This window comes from Varanus komodoensis, unplaced genomic scaffold, assembly GCF_004798865.1.
Source record: "Varanus komodoensis strain SLA01 unplaced genomic scaffold, ASM479886v1 scaffold34_1, whole genome shotgun sequence".
NCBI lineage: Eukaryota > Metazoa > Chordata > Lepidosauria > Squamata > Varanidae > Varanus > Varanus komodoensis.
The window spans coordinates 9,437,799-9,453,507 of record NW_025335854.1 but is presented as its reverse complement, the minus strand read 5'-3'; the positions used below and the strand labels follow the sequence as shown (position 1 = coordinate 9,453,507).

Here is a 15,709-nt window from a genome sequence, read left to right as displayed (position 1 = left end):
CCCCCATACCTGCCCCATGTACTAAAAAGAGCCAATAAACATGTGAATAGGATTAACAATCATTTTATTATCCCAATGCCGCAGCTGTTGGTTTCAAGCTTCTCTTCCAACACTTGAAATTAAATCTCTTCTGGAGAAAGGGCAGGGCTTCTCGCATCTGGGATGGGAGGAAAAGGAAAGTCACCACGCTGTATTGGCAGCTCTCTAGCATAGCATATCTTGCACAGTGATTGCATCAGACCTCGCATTTTCCATCACATGATCAGAGAGAGAGTTCAAGGCAAAGGTATCATCATTTGTATCTCCCCACAGACATTGTATCCATATAAAGGAATGATGCCTACCCTTTCAAGTCAACAGCCAGTTCAAAATGGTGGATTCCTATGAATTGAGATGGGTATTAGTATACAAGGGAGAGCAAATGAAGCATACCTCAGGAAACAGACCACTAGTTTGCACGAAAGAACATTCTGCATCAGCCTGCCACATACAATTTGCCTCAACCTTTGCACAAAATTGACTACCAAAAAGAACGCTTTCCCTTTGTTACCCAAACAAAAGCAGGTCATGTTAATCAGCTTTAGCACTGATTCATCGCAAACATTACCTAAACTTCCACTTTTGTTCTAAGTCACAGTCAAGTAATTAAGTCAAGGTAATATTGAAAATATTACCACTGCAGAAAAGATGCTAACAAAAATTTTACTGAAACAAGGCTGCCTGGCTTCTTTCCATAGTTGCTATCATTTAAAGAGGGTCTCTGACAGACAGTCCCCTCATACTGGTCTCAGGAGCGCTAACCCCAGGTTGCCCTAAAAGGGGTGCGAGATACATCAGATAGGAGCGAAAGACAATTCAGCACGGTTCCCTCTGCTGAACTATGTGATCATCATTGTATCTGGATTCTTACATGCACCCCTCTAAGCTCTTTGCTCTCACTATCTCTAGAGAGGGAAATGAGCAATGGACTTGTAAATGCAGCCTCTGAAATCCATCAGATTTGGATAGTGCATGTTAATCTCAACACTGCTAGCTGGTGCAACACTGGACAATTCTAAGAGGCAGGCTTTGGAGGGGCCAGGGGCTACACCCCACAAACCAAATCCCATGGGGAGCCTGGGAGAAAAAAACATTTTGCCACCACGCTGGCAGCACACCACTAACCAAGCCTAGAGGAGCCAAGCCCTGGCTGTGCTCAAGAACAGCTACACCAAAGCCTAGTTCTAAGCTCCATTTGGCCACTTCAGGCTTGCTGTGTGCTTTGCTGCTAGAACCGGTAACAGATCAAGTTGTTTCTGCGCAAACCAAGGCCTCGGCTGCAGCATGGGGCAGCTATGCTGCCTATGGACTTAAATATGGTGCACAGTGACGTCTTTTTCTCAAGCGGTGCACCAGGCACGGAGTGCTTACCTCAGAGGGACAGAAGTCCTGCCAGGACACCAGCCGGTTTAATCTGTAGGAAAGTTGACATGATTTTACCACTGGGGCCCACAATGCGGCCCCACGTGGAGGCAGTCCCACCAATGTACTGTTTCAGTGCAAAATTCTCTTCAAGGTAAAACTCTTTACATTTCAGAGAGATTCCCATTGTATTACACAAGTTCATCAGTAACAGTACATTAAATAAATATGACTACCGTTAACAGCACGTTACATGAACTGAGTTAAGGGACCACTCCATGCAGCTCAAAAGAACCAGCTGTCATCGAGTGCTGGATGTCAGCCGCTGCCACATCAGCTGAGGGCAGAGGCGGGCTCCCTGCTTCCCTGGCCTGAGGGTCGAAGTACTGCTGACTTCGAGTGAGGGGCTCCACACTCTCCTGCCACCCCGATGCGATCTGCAGCAGCCACTCCTCCCTCCATCTTGTACCACCTTTTAGTACATGGCTTGTTTGTTACTTGCTCTTTTCTTCACAAACCATTTTGACTATATTTTATATAGGAAAGTGAAGTACAAGTGTAGGGACACTGATTGGTATTCCAGATCCAGAAGGACTCTGGGGTGACCCCTTGCTGATTCTTACTCCTTTATGGTAAAGGGGAAGGGTCACTTTGAACTGCAGTCAAGACTTGTTTGTTTGTGGGACTGGCATGTGCGTTTACAGTGGAGAGAACAGCCTTAAAGGAGCAGGATGCTCTTGCCAGCAGCTTCCGCCACCTAGGAGGGACTCGCCTCGCTTTCGGGACCTGCTGCATTTGGCCATTACACTCACCGGTTCTCTGATGCCTCAAGCCAGTCCTCTTCATGTTTCCTCACTCTGAAACAAAGGCCAAGCATCATCATCTGACCCCAACACAGAGGTGGAAGAGCTCTCACTGCAAGCCATCACACGCTTGAGTGGACCCATGTCCAAACAGGTACTTGGCAAGACCTCCTGTTCTCCCAGTCCATGTGAAGCTGACTGTATTCACTGGGTAACTCACAGCCCCTGGTCTGGTGACTTTCTCTTCTGCTATATAACACACATCTCCCCTAAAAGCCTCAGTGTAAGGTTTTCAGAAAACTGTTCTGTCCACTACTCTTAAAACATCATTGGCTTTTTCCCTTAGCATGCCCTCACTCATTTCTGGGGATGAATTTAATTTCTGAAAGAATGGAATGCGAAAATAGGTGAAAATGCCGTATATAATCAAACCATTGATCCATTTCACAGTTCAAAATGCTACTAGCCCATAACACCTCTCCAAATCCAACCAAATTCCATAAACCAACCAACCAACTTAAACCTTCAGGGCCAGATCTTAGCCTTCTGATTTCTAGCCAATTAAATGATCATGGTACTAACCTGTCTCAGTAGAGGAATATTGGAGCCTGGCCTTCTATCAGTACTTTAAAGAAACAAAAAGCATTGTTAGAAAATGGCAACAAATTCTGCAAAGCTTGGCTCATAATTTTGTAATCTTTACTTCAAGGCTGCACAGGCAACACGGTTCTTGCTGGGAACTGGCAAAATGAAAGTTTTGACCAGAACTAAATACAGGTGGGTGGATGGCAAACACGGGACACCTATCCCCGAACTTGTTAACAGGAAGCCTGACATAAAAGCCAGCATACTCCATAGGTGCAAGTGGTAAGCATGAAAAGAACCACAATTCTTCTCTCAGCTCCTAAGCCTTAATGGACACCAGGAAATGTAACCTCAGAAAATGGAACGGAATGGGGTTGATATCATTAGAACTCATCTGGCAGAATCAAAACTTCATCACTGGTTACAAGTGCCTTCGAAATAGTCTTGGATAAGCAATTCCTAAAGGACAGAGATAAAATTGGTTCTTACCTCCAATTAGTTAATCCCCTAGCCCGAACCTAGGTAAGAGTTGAAGAATTCATTTAGCAATTTATATGCACAAAACTTGAACACATTAAGAATTCAGTACTATGAAAGGAGTAGCTTTGAGTAACTTTACAGGGTCTTTCAGTACAAAAATTAATCCACACTGATTTCAGATCAGACATTCACTCATCATTTTGAACCCTGCTGGCTTTAAGATTCCTGAGGAAATTAACACTGATAGTGATAGTAACATATTTCGCAGCCATTCCAGACTGCATCCTCCATGACTCTAGGCCTCAACACTGGGACAGTCTTCTTTAGCAGGACAAACAGCTGCCTAGGCAGAAACAGTGGCCAGCTCCAGATTTTAGTAACCCAAGGAACGAACTCAAACTGATGGTACACTGCCACACAACTGGACAGCTGTCAATTCTTATGGAATGTCAGATGGACACACTAACTCTCCCTTCAGATGTGGCCATTTAAGTTCCTATTACTGAAGCTGGTACTTTTGTACCTTCCATGCTCAACTGCCTTAAATATTTAAGACCATTCCAGCTGTCCATTATAGCAGGGAATTGCTGGCCAGATGCCCATCCACACAGTCTCATTCCCTTCTCAGTCACTCCTCAAGTTTCACTCAAAGTCTTGTAATGAATTACCTTTCTCAGCAGTGTAAGTACAAAGAGCTCTTCAAAGTCACCCAAGACCTGCAAAAGAGGATGTTTAAGGAGAGTCCACAGAAAGCCTGCAGTAAGATGAGACAAATGCAAGCAGTTACCTGAAGTCAGGTAGAGCTAATTACCAACCTCCATTATTTAAGTCAGCTTTATTGGCTTCTCATCACACAGGCTGCTTGCATTGGACTACGCAACAGGCACACGCTAAACGTTATCAAGCCACGTGTTCAAAACTTAACCAGAAGGCAGAAAATGCTGGGACTTATTTCAAAAGGATAGTCAACTTGCCGGTCAAAGGAAGTCACATGGCCCCAAATCAGCATGGCCAATGGTCAGGAATCATGGCAGCTTTAGTCCAGAACATCTGGGGCCAGGGGTTGCCTATCCCCAATTAAGCCATCATCCAGCTATCTTCTGGAAAAGCTCCACAGCCTCCAAGAAACTTTTGCCACACTGCTCCCTATTTGTGCTAAAAGGCATCCTGGTCGCATGTCCCCAAATGTACCTTTTTACTTCAGAGATATCCCGATGCTTATTTTTCAGTCTAGTCCAGTCACGAGGACCTGTTAAGAGAGAGCATTTTTAGACATGTGCTGAGCTTCAGTTTTTTAAAAAACTGCCTACAACCCTCCACTGTATCAGTTTGAATTCCGTTATCCTCATTTAGATCAGAGACCTGATTCAGCATCATATACAGCAGATTAACTCCTTATAATGGCAAGTCACCAACCCAATGTTCAAGCAACATCAGCAGAGCCTCAGAGGTTCTAGTCAAGTGACTGCACTGGGGCTATTCTTCTCTTTAAGATGAAGACCAAGATTTCAGATAATCAGGCAACTCCCCCATCACTGGTACAGGAGTTAAATGGATTCCAAAATTAAGGCAAAGCCTAATAACTACAAAAATACCAATGCCACAGAAGAGGCTCAAGCGCTTGGCACTTTGGAATTTCACATATGCTGTTTACACCTTTGGATTGTTAATTTGCATGAAGACCTAGTATCAGCCTATCATTGCAGTGACGCTTCCCCAGGCCGGGTGAAAACATCAGACAGGCAGTAGCACAGGATGGGTATGTTAACATGTTCCAAGACAGGAGCGTCTGCTCCATTAGAGCAGACTGGAGCCAAGTATCTTCGTTACTAATGCTCCATACTATCATTCATAGTATGAATGGCCATTATTCATGACAAGGGATGGATGCCTAGTTAACCCTACAAGCCTTCTTGATTCTCAGCACTTACTCAACTTTCTTTGCAACACCACCTATTTGATTATCCAGGGTCCATCCATGCTAGAGTGCTTGCAGGTAGAGGCAAACGGAGGTTTATAGCAATGCAGCTAGTCCCCATGTTAATCTTGCTGCAAGTAATGAACCTATAAGAAAAAATATTTAAGTTATGACAGGCTGCAATCTGAATTTAGACTGAAAGTTAAAATTTGACAGTCAAGATTATGTCCATCATGCTGCTACACTGGAAACTTGGAACTAGTTTCCTAAGCAACCAGCATTCCCAAGCTATTCAGGCCCTCATCTGTTAAATGCTGACATGTTGCAGTGCAACAGCAGTGACAGGCATCCACGCAAATCGGGCTATCTAGTGAACTGGTGGCAGAGAAATCCAAAATGCCAACAAGTATGCATCAGATAGGAGCGAAAGACATTAGCATTCGTCACAGATTGTCTGCTGAACTATGCTGTCATCATTTGCATCCTTGTTTGCAACAAAATCCAATTTCATTTAATGCCAATTGCTGAAATGACATTCTCTTGAATCTTGCACAGACAAATGATAAGTTTATGCTGGCACATTCTGTAGGACTCTTACCAGTATATCTTCCTTTTATAGCCTCTGGATCATTTGTTAAACCCTGCGAGGGGAAAAACGAAATATTAAACCAAATACCTAAACATGGCACTCCATTGTTCAAGAGCAATCACTGTGCCTCAGTTTAGAACAAAGGTGGTTAAGCCTTCTCATCATTCTTCTGATCAAGAGTAGCAAATAGGGGTCATCATTGTGGCACCATGTAAGCTAAGCAGCATTGCTGAAACAATCTGAACAATACCTCTACATCTATAAAAAGTAAAATACCTTTGCAGATGGGAGTCTTGATCTTCTGAAGCTCTAAAGAAAAAGAAATAAGGTTTTTCATACAGCCAGACCTTTTTAAAAATAATGCAGAGCCCACTAACAGAATAGTGTGATAGCTTTGACTGGCAATCCAAATCAGCCTCAGCCCCATCACTGCTCAAAAGTATTAAATGGACTACACTGTTACTCTCCCAGCAGACCATAACTGCTTAAGTATAATGCAGGCTAGCTCTTAAGACTAATGTGCAAATGAGAGACAACATTGACTTCAGCTTCTGCACAACTTACAACCTTGGTGTTATATCTGGACAACACTTAAAGCTGTTTTAACCTTTCAAATGTCTCAACTGCAGTAATTAGTATAAATTACATATGAGCTGCCATTCTCCAAGCCAGAACCGTCTAATCTGGAAAGTACTATGAAATGCTTGAATTTGCAGGGCAATTTAATGTTTTACGCTAAACACGTCCAAAAGTGCAGGTACTCTTCACTTTTTTTAAGAGTATGTGGGAGGACTAGTCCTGCTGGTGCTATTTTTGGCTATGGAAGGAATGGCAGGCACCCCAAGTTTAGTTTCATTTAAGGTCTCCATTTATATGAAACAAGTTCAAGGCAGATATGGGTGTTTCTTCCATCTAAAGCATCTTGCTCAAAATAAGAGAAGGCAAAATATTTGGAGTGTTCAGGAACTGACAGTAATAGAACAGGAGGACACCTCATTTCAACGGGGCACCCATGCTGCAAAAGCCCATTATCTCCCTCCAGAGTTTCTCGTTGAAAACAAGAGGCACAGGCATGTTTTTCACACCCCAAAATACAAATATCCGGAAACACCATCACATTTTTAAAGTAGGATTTCCCAACCATTCAAAAAGGGACTAACCCTCTAGGTTCAAGGTTCCTACCATGCTGCAAGTGAGATAGCATTCAAAACTGATACTGCACTGATGGCAAGCCTAGCTATCTCTGAAATGCCAACTGCAGAGCCAAAAGGCAGCATAGTTCCTCATGCGACCCGTATTAAGACAAACCGCTGTTGTATAATTTCTACTTCTGCTTTTCCAGCTGTGTTTACTGGCTCTTAGGCTCTTACAGACTAAGAAGAGAATATTCAAGGTCAGAGAAGCAACCAGGAGTACATCCTAGCCCTGGCCTGCTCAGCGATGTTGGTCCTCATCATTTTCTCAGATGTCCCTACCAACATCATGTATCATCATGCGCAGGGAAGGCTCGCTTACCTTGTTCAGGGGCTTACACTGGGAGATTTCCTACAATGGCCAGGAGTTTAGGCAAGACTATATGCTCACAACAATTCTTTTACTCCACTGCTTAGTTGCGTTGCATAACTCAACACCATCTGTACAATCTAAAGTAAATGCCGGCATTAAGCTTGCAATTCTTGTCGAGTAAGCTACGCTTTGGAACTATTATGAGGCTTCCTAACTTTGTCCGCAAATCAAGCTATATAGAATGCACTTTACATTCCTACCGAGGTCCGAAACCATTCCTTATTCTTCAAATTTCCCTCGCAATTCTCTTCTTTTCAAGTTATTTCAGCCTTCTACCAACGCCCTCCTGTTTTTGGTACTCAACCTATGGCCTATCGAACGGTTCTGTTTAGGTCGAGATTTTGCTTGGTTTTAAAGTTACTGTTCTGCCACAGTTTGAATGCGGTATAGTACTAACGGGAGAGCCGAACAGCGCCCCAAGGGTCGCTCGATGCTTCCCCCGGAAGCTCCGCGGCTGCTGCTCCTGCCTGCCTGCGCTTTCCCGCCGAAGCCCGCACGCCGCATCGCCACCCGGGCGCCGTCGCCCTTCTAGGCCTCGCATCCCGCCGAAGAGCGGAACGGAGTGCCAAGAAAATCCACCCCCATCCGCGCACCCCCGACCCCATCCGTTGCACCCACGCGCCCTAAAACCCCTGCGCGCTTCACAGATACTGGAGGGAACCGTATTGACCAGAATAAAAAAATCGGATTTTGGCTCACGACCCACCTCAGCGACTTACACAGCGCAGCCCGAAAAGAACGAGAGAGGCGGAGCTCCTCTTCCTATATAGCGCGCGGGAACGCGCGGTCACGTGACGGCGCGGCGCGCGACCCGCCTGTTCCCGCCCCTCTCCTGCCCCCAGGGACCATGGTCTCCGCCCACAGAGGTTTGGAGGCCGCTGCCTCCAGGCCCAGGCCCCGCCCCCTGCCCTTCTCTATGGTGGGGGCGCGGCTACCTGACGCGAAAACTCTTTCGCCCGGGCAGGGGGAAACGCTCGTCCGTCAAGGCATTTGGGGAGGGGATGTTCTTCCGGGGCGTGACTCGGCGGGGGTTGCGCTTCCGGAAGGGTGTTCGGGCTCGTCCCACCCCCCCTGGAGGTACGTAGACGGTGTTTTTCGGTCCCCTCGGGAAAGGGGAGCAGGCCCGGAGAGCGGCCTCGCGCCCCTCGCCCCCCGCGGCGGGTGAACCCGAAGAGGGCCTCCCTGGGGCGGCTGGAGGCCCCCGGAGTAAGGGAGCCGCTTCCCGGCCCCCGGCCGCCCCCCGCGCGTGGGCCGGAGCAGAGGCTGCGCCCAGCGAGTGACGGCGGCCCCTTCCAGCGGCGCTGCTCCCGCCGCCGCCGCCCCGCTCCCTCTGGGGTCTTCCTCGGTCCGTATCCGTGCCCCCGATGTGCCGCTGCAGACCGACCGGCGTGGGAAGGGGTCGCCGAGCCGGCGGCTGGGAACGGGCGTGCGCGGGGCGCTTCCTCTCCGCTGCAAGGCAGGGCAGCCAGCGGGGAAGGCGTTTTGAATACCGCGCGATCCTCGGCGTGTTTTCTGAGAAGGAGCCCCAGCCGGGACCGGCGCGTGGGATCGCAGTCCTCTTCCTGCGGGGCTGTCATGCTCCTGGGCGCCCCTGCGAGGACGTGGGGTGGCAGTTTCCAAAAGTGCATGGTGTGGAGGAAGTGGCCGTGGGGGTCTTGCCGTAAAAGATGGAAAAGCCGCCGCCCCCGCCCCGCCCTCGAATGTCGGAGTTAATTTTTCCCACGCTGTCCTGTCGTAGATTCAGGACTAAGCGGGAAAAGGGATCCTTTGTCCAGGGTGCAACTGACCTATAGAAGGTATTGCCATATTACGTATGAATGGCACGGATAATTAAAGGGTGGATAGGCAGGGTCCTGGAGAAGAGATCAGACAGGTGCAGAGACAGTACGGCACTGATTGTAGTCTGGGGTGCAACGGCAATGGAGAGCTGCTGCCTTCACACCTCGCTTGTGGGCTTCCTGCAGGCATCTAGCTAAACACTATTGGAAACGGAATGTCGTACCTTTAATCCCGTGGGACACTCATCGTTTGGGGTCTGATAATTTTGTATCAGAAGTAGAACTCCTCATGGGAACAAGCGTACCTAAGGAAAAATGGGAAAGGGGGAATGGAGTTAAGGGGATTTAACACTTCATTTAATAACGGGAATATTCTGTTGTATCATGTGGTTAAACTTTAGCTATGAAGCTCCTAAAATTTAAAAATCATCCTAATAAAGTGCTTTGCATCTGCTATCTTCTCTGTGTTCATAACAAGCATATTAAGTCTATCACTGTCCATTATTTAAAGGTGATACCTGTCTATCATTGTAGTTAGTTTAATATTGTAGGAAGCTCACTAGTAGTCCGGCAAGGAAAGCCACTTCTGATTGCTTTTGTAGCTTCTATGAGTATATGTTTAAGATTCATTAGGTTTTTAAACCTTAAAGGCTTCAGTGCAAATTTTTGCAAACTGGTCATTTTGGATTGCATTACTAATGCATGCAGAAGCACAGCATGGTAGCAATCAACCTAGAACTAATGTTGCCAGCTATATCGTCATTGCAGCCATTTGTGTACTATTAGGTGTTTTTGTTTTTCTTGGTACAACTATAGTTTACTCCATTACAGGGACATTAGGCACCTTGTTTCTACTACCCCCTCCCTCTAGCCGCCATTTGTCCTTTCCCTGCTCCTCCTGCAAGTGACTACCTTGTGCTCTTTTCAAAGGAGTCTACAGCATGCTGTCAGCTAGAAATCTGTTGATTTCTGCTCCAAGTTAAATGTCCTTTGGCAAGTTGGTATTCAGTCATTTTACCTAAGGAAAATGAAGAATTTGATCTCTAGAATAATATGGTACTAATTTATTCAAAGTGTGCCCAGTAACCCTGAAAGTCTCAGTTGGCCTGTCCCCATAAATGATGGTAGTAAGTGTGAAGTGGTAAATAAAAGTTAAAAAAAAACCAGCAAATGGGTGTTTGCTTTGTCCCAGAAGAACGCTAAGCAAGCTTCCAGCACTTCCAGTTCTGAATAAGTTGTAAAACCCCATGTACAACAAGCAAAAAGATCTGAAGGTAGGATTTAAGTCATGGTGGGTTGCAGTGCAGGTCACCCACCCTTCTGAATCTTCAACCAATTGTGTTGCAGTTTTTGCATCCCGGGAACCCAGCAGGGTTGGTTTTGTGAGAGTTAAGCAACTCTTCCATAGTGAATAGGCTGTTTTAGTTTTCTTTGCTGAGTTTGCACAGTATAACCCACAGCCCTCCCCAGCTTGAATATTCAAAATAGCGTCTGGCACACATTGCAACCCACCCTCCGTGGGCTGCAGTGATCCTACGGACCAGCCCTTTAGCATCTTGCATCACCCAGAGCAGTGGCCTCAACTACAGACATCAGGAATCACAACTACACAATGTCCAGTCTAAGGTGGTTGGAAGCACTGATCCCCCCACCCCGCCTCTGAAGAGGAAGATAGATTCAGGGACCAGGAGAAAATGAGAGGGCATTACCAGATGCAAAGCCTGATGAAACCTTTTTGCTTTTAATACTTATATACAAGAAGGAATTTAAGAGCAGCTATTCTGATCAGTTTCGTTAAACCTGAACCTGCTGAATTTCCATTTCTCCCTTGACTGAAGGTACAGGAGATGCAACAGTCTTTCCCTCTGTCTACCATAGCAGGAAAAGTAGGAAGGCAAATATATGCAATAAAAAAATAGAAATAAGATCCATGGGGACTTCAGACAGGTTCCTGCTTTGAAAAAAATGGCAACTGCAGATCCAAATTACAATCCCTTGCTATCCCAAAGCGGGAGCAAACGCAGCACTCTGTCAAAGGGGAAAGGTGCATGGCTGGGCTCCTGCTGCAGTTGCCCTCCTCTGGTAGGAGTTGCCATTCCTGCAATGTTTTGTTAGCGCAAAGCGCTTTCAGCATTGATCTTTGCTTCACTGATATGAACAGAAATCCCACTGCACTGCCTTCTGAGGTATCACTGCCACAAGTATCTGTTTTCAGGATTCGTACAGCTGTCAGCAGGTCCATCCAGTCAGCCCTAAAAGCCCAGTTGTTTCATGGAGGGTGATTCTGGATCAGTGACATAAAAAAAGCCCACTAAGCTATTTTTGGTGTAATTAAGCAACAACCAAAATTGCTTAGGGAGAAGGGTGTGCAAAATTGTAGAATCTGGCTTCCCACATTGCGGTATTTTTATGTAGCAGTGTTGGGGAGTTTTTATAGCCATTCTGTTCCTAGACTACTTTATGAAACCTGTGCATAATAACATTGAGATGCATGAACATTGGTACCCTGCTGCTATGTAAGTACCTTGTTCTTCATGTGGTAGCTGCTGGTACTGTACAGACTTGATAACCTCCTGGTAAATAGCTTTGTGGACCATAATAGTCTGCCTAAATCTTCAGACTTCATATCGATTTCCCATCTTGTTCTGAGTTACTCTTATTAGCAGGAAGGGTAGCAAAAGTGAAGAGCATTAGAAGGAGTGTAACTTGTTCTTCTCATTTAGCATGTTGTGCTAAATGTTCCAAACGTTGTGTACAGTTTTACTCTTATATCCTTCAGAAGGCTGCATAACGTTAGCTGCTCCTTCCCTTCCCATTAACTGCTAGAGGAAAATCCTACACAACTCATGAGATAACTATTCTCTCAGTTCAGTTAGCTTGTACGTAACTAACATCCTGGGGTTGCAGTTTGTTGGACATCTGCAGTTTGGGCTTTTTTATATAAATATGTGGCTGATAGAATGGCTGGACCTTGTTTTCTGTCATCTGAACATGTCCTTTCAGTGCCCACGCGACTAACATTTAGCAGATGCCATCTATTAGAAATGCAGTGTGAGCATACCTTATTGAAAAGGATGTAATTTCTGCAGGATTTGGTCTTCACACACTATTCTTATCAGCAGGCCAGGGGAATGAGATCGTGCCAGTGTAGGTTCTGCAGGAGCAAGCAATCCGTAATCGGTGTTGGTTACCAATTAACAGGTATATGGGGAAAGGGGAACTGTGGGACAGGGTTACAGCTAAACGTTTTGTGGCAGCTATTAAGATGAAACATGCTGCTGAAAGCGCATATATATATATATATATATATATATATATATATATATATGAGAACTGCCTGCAGAGCTTTGCTATTGGGTGGTAGAGAAATTAAATTAATGTGGACACCAGTTGTATAGCTTTGCCACTGCCCCTCCCCCCAGTATGGTGGTTTTAAGCAACCAGTTTTGTCAGCAGGTTTGTTGAGGGGGCTTGTGTGCATTTTACTGTCCTGTGAGCCAAATTCATTTTGGCAAATGCATGTAAGCATAATGGCCAAACTCAGTTGTGTTTTGCACTTAAGAAATCGCTACACTGGTAGAGCCCACTACCATTTCCTCTTGCACAAGCAGTTGCGCTAGTAAGTGGAACATGAGTTGCCTTCTCCCTTGTGCATGGACCAGAGCCCAGTCTCTGTTGCCGCAGCATTATGTGCACCAGCAAAGTGACACCATCGGATACCACCCGTTATGTAAGAACCGGGCATTTTTGAACCCCACCGTTTTCCTCGTGTAGCATAAGAAGCAGGCACAGAGGCAACTCCTTTCTAATGCTACCTGTGGTGCCATTTTCCTTTGTTAGGGCTGCTCCGCCTGCAACTGGAGCCGTCATGGAGAAAAGTGGGAACATTCAATTGGAGATTCCTGACTTCAGCAATTCTGTCCTGAGCCACCTCAACCAGCTGCGCATGCAGGGCCGGCTATGTGACATTGTGGTTAACGTGCAGGGCCAGGCCTTCAGGGCGCACAAGGTGGTGCTGGCTGCCAGCTCGCCTTACTTTCGGGACCACATGTCACTCAACGAGATGAGCACCGTCTCCATCTCGGTCATCAAGAACCCTACGGTGTTCGAGCAGCTCCTCTCTTTTTGCTACACGGGGAGAATATGCCTCCAGCTGGCAGATATCATAAGCTACTTGACTGCAGCCAGTTTCCTGCAGATGCAGCACATTATAGACAAGTGCACACAGATCTTGGAGGGCATTCATTTTAAAATAAACGTGGCCGAGGTGGAAGCGGAATTGAGCCACACGAGGCCGAAGCATCAGGAAAGGCCTCCGGAATCACATCGGGCGTCGCCAGCTCTGAATCGCTCCCTGAGCCCGCACCACAGCACTCCGAAGGGAAGCCGGATGGGCCAGGTCAGCACCGTGCTGGACATCCGGGAACTGAGCCCTCCGGAGGAGTCTACAAGCCCCCAGATCATCGAGCAGAGCTCAGACGTGGAGAGCAGGGAGCCCATTCTGAGGATTAACAGGGCGGGGCAGTGGTACGTGGAGACCGGCGTGGCGGACCACGGGGGGCAGGGTGATGACGAGGTCAAGGTCCTCGGAGCAGTGCGCATCAAGACGGAGAACTTGGAGGAGTGGCTGGGCGCCGAGAACCAGCCCTCCGGAGAAGACGGGAGTAGCGCCGAAGAGGTCACGGCCATGGTGATCGACACCACGGGCCCCGAATCCGTGGGACAAGAGAGCTACTCACTAGGCTCATCGGGGGCAAAAGTGGCCAGGCCCACCAGCACTGAAATTGACAGGTAAGACGGACTGTTGTCGTTGCCCCTTTGCACTCACTCCTCCCCACAAGGGGCTGGCCATCGCTCCAGCCCATTCTGGCATGATCCCTGTTCCACAGAGCTGACGTCCAGAAAATGTCAGGGCTTGATTCCATGGGCTGCTAAGGTTGTGGCGTGCACCACATTGGCAGCAGGAAGTGCGGCGACGATGAGTTGGCATTCAGAGAACCCCTTTGGAAACGGTCGTGGAATCCCATTCTTCCAACCGGGGAGACTTCACGGAACCTTTAAAATGGGACACGGTCTATCTTAACAGCGATCCATGTGGACAACTCCCTAAGGCACGGGTCCTCCAACTACGGCCCGCAGGATGGATCCGGCCCGCCATAGCCTTCCATCCGGCCCGCGCCGCAGTTCTCCGCCTGCGCACGCACTTGCTGCGTGGGCGGGGAGGGGTGGCTCGCTCGCTCGGAGATGGTTTTGGGCTCGCTGGGAGATCTCCGAGCGAGCGAGCCACCTCCGCACGCACCCAATGCCACCTCGCGCGCCCCAGGCACCCCCACCTCACCGGCCTGTGACGGTCGCCGCAACCTTTCAACTGGCCCCCTATTCAAAAATTTTGAGGACCCCTGGCCTAAGGTTTTGTTGTTAGAAAAATTGGAGGATATGAAAGGCTTGTCATGTTCAGCAAGACAGGGCATGGTCATTTTTCTGAGAGAAGAAACTGCATGTTCTGATTGATCACCAGGTCCTTCTCAGGACACTGGAAATATTACATCTTCAATACACTTTCCAGCAGAGCTGTTTGTTGTTTCTCTGGCATCTAAAGCACTAATATCAGTTGACCAGGTCACTCGACTTGGTAACAGTAATAACTGATTCCAGTTTTACCTTTAAATTCATATATAGCAAGGGTGGCCACATGCTCCCAGAACTTGCTTTAAAAAGATGGCTGTTTTTCAGTGCCCACAGAGGGGGTTCTGCGTAGTGTGACGCAGTCCCAAAACTTCAAGCAATTGCTTCCCCTGGTAGATAGCCCACCGTATCCTGGAGACTCAGGGTAACAATACTTTTTAAAAATACATGTATCTACCATACCTCAAGACAGATTAAAAACATGTAGCATGCTAAGAGTCTGAAGCACCTCAGTGTCAGCCAAGGAACGTTGCCCTGCCCTTCTGAAGTTTGTACACGTTTGGGCTGGGTGGATCGCTTAGGAGGGGAATGCCATTGCCCTCAGCCCGTCGCTAAGAATGCCTTTTTTGGTTCGGTTCAAGCATTCTGGAAATGTGCCTTTTATGCTAAAGCAGGGTGGGGAACTTTTTTTTAAACAAGTTTTATTTGAAATTATAATCCTAAAAAACAAAAAAACTAAAAACAACATCCTTCATCAAAAATGTCGGGCCCACTGGTTCAGCCCCCACACCCTTCTTTTTCCATTTATGATAACTTAAAAACATATTTAAATCTATGCGAAGTCCCGTTTCTCTAGCCAATAATAAAAAGAGTCCCAAGTTTGATAGAAGTCAGTATCTTCCTTCTCCTTCAATGATAAAGTCAATCTATCCATTTCTGCACAGTCCAGGATCTTTTTTAGAATCAGTTCATCGGTGGGTGGTTCTTCACTTTTCCATTGTTGAGCAAATGCAATCCTCGCCGCAGTGATTACATGTAAAATCAAATACATTTCTTGCTTACTAATGTCCTCCGGTATAATACCTAATAAAAAAACTTCAGGTTTAAAAGCTAAGGATTTTTGTAACATTTCCTTGAGCCATTTATGTATTTTAATCCAATACTTTTTCATGTTATCGCAAGT

At 46.8% G+C, this 15,709-nt stretch overlaps 1 protein-coding gene, 1 long non-coding RNA gene and 9 other non-coding genes across 16 annotated transcripts in view; 1 reads left to right on the top strand and 10 right to left on the bottom strand.

The window, feature by feature from the left end:
- Positions 1-47: 47 nt before the first annotated feature.
- On the bottom strand, positions 48-8,099 carry LOC123027924. 4 transcript variants are annotated; one of them, XR_006415593.1, is made up of 12 exons: positions 8,049-8,099; positions 6,053-6,085; positions 5,786-5,828; positions 5,201-5,333; positions 4,461-4,518; positions 3,938-4,023; positions 3,279-3,307; positions 2,787-2,829; positions 2,214-2,258; positions 1,411-1,453; positions 345-381; positions 48-157 (listed from the first exon to the last, which is right to left on the bottom strand). It is a non-coding gene; the product is annotated as an uncharacterized LOC123027924 (long non-coding RNA). The 4 variants fall into 4 exon arrangements; XR_006415590.1 differs by having other exon boundaries at positions 3,938-3,985; XR_006415592.1 differs by having other exon boundaries at positions 3,938-3,985; positions 5,223-5,333.
- On the bottom strand, positions 229-303 carry LOC123027967. The gene has a single exon (XR_006415607.1). It is a non-coding gene; the product is annotated as a small nucleolar RNA SNORD81 (small nucleolar RNA).
- LOC123027962 lies at positions 826-901 on the bottom strand. Its single transcript, XR_006415603.1, has one exon. It is a non-coding gene; the product is annotated as a small nucleolar RNA snR60/Z15/Z230/Z193/J17 (small nucleolar RNA).
- On the bottom strand, positions 1,527-1,617 carry LOC123027969. The gene has a single exon (XR_006415608.1). It is a non-coding gene; the product is annotated as a small nucleolar RNA SNORD79 (small nucleolar RNA).
- On the bottom strand, positions 2,479-2,539 carry LOC123027965. Its single transcript, XR_006415606.1, has one exon. It is a non-coding gene; the product is annotated as a small nucleolar RNA SNORD75 (small nucleolar RNA).
- LOC123027970 lies at positions 3,137-3,212 on the bottom strand. The gene has a single exon (XR_006415609.1). It is a non-coding gene; the product is annotated as a small nucleolar RNA SNORD47 (small nucleolar RNA).
- LOC123027964 lies at positions 3,413-3,473 on the bottom strand. Its single transcript, XR_006415605.1, has one exon. It is a non-coding gene; the product is annotated as a small nucleolar RNA SNORD78 (small nucleolar RNA).
- Positions 4,061-4,127, bottom strand: LOC123027960. Its single transcript, XR_006415601.1, has one exon. It is a non-coding gene; the product is annotated as a small nucleolar RNA SNORD44 (small nucleolar RNA).
- Positions 5,593-5,673, bottom strand: LOC123027961. Its single transcript, XR_006415602.1, has one exon. It is a non-coding gene; the product is annotated as a small nucleolar RNA snR60/Z15/Z230/Z193/J17 (small nucleolar RNA).
- On the bottom strand, positions 7,202-7,281 carry LOC123027959. Its single transcript, XR_006415600.1, has one exon. It is a non-coding gene; the product is annotated as a small nucleolar RNA SNORD74 (small nucleolar RNA).
- Positions 8,100-8,337: 238 nt separating the features above from the next.
- Positions 8,338-15,709, top strand: part of ZBTB37 (zinc finger and BTB domain containing 37) — a 30,369-nt gene continuing 22,997 nt past the window's right edge. For 2 of the 3 annotated variants that reach the window (XM_044439177.1, XM_044439179.1), the window contains exons 1-2: positions 12,272-12,321; positions 12,961-13,911. In XM_044439177.1, the coding sequence (XP_044295112.1) occupies positions 12,989-13,911 (923 nt within the window). In that variant the 5' untranslated portion in view covers positions 12,272-12,321; positions 12,961-12,988. Of the gene's footprint in view, positions 8,420-12,271; positions 12,322-12,960; positions 13,912-15,709 lie in introns of those variants that run through there. The other variant, XM_044439178.1, reaches the window with a different exon arrangement.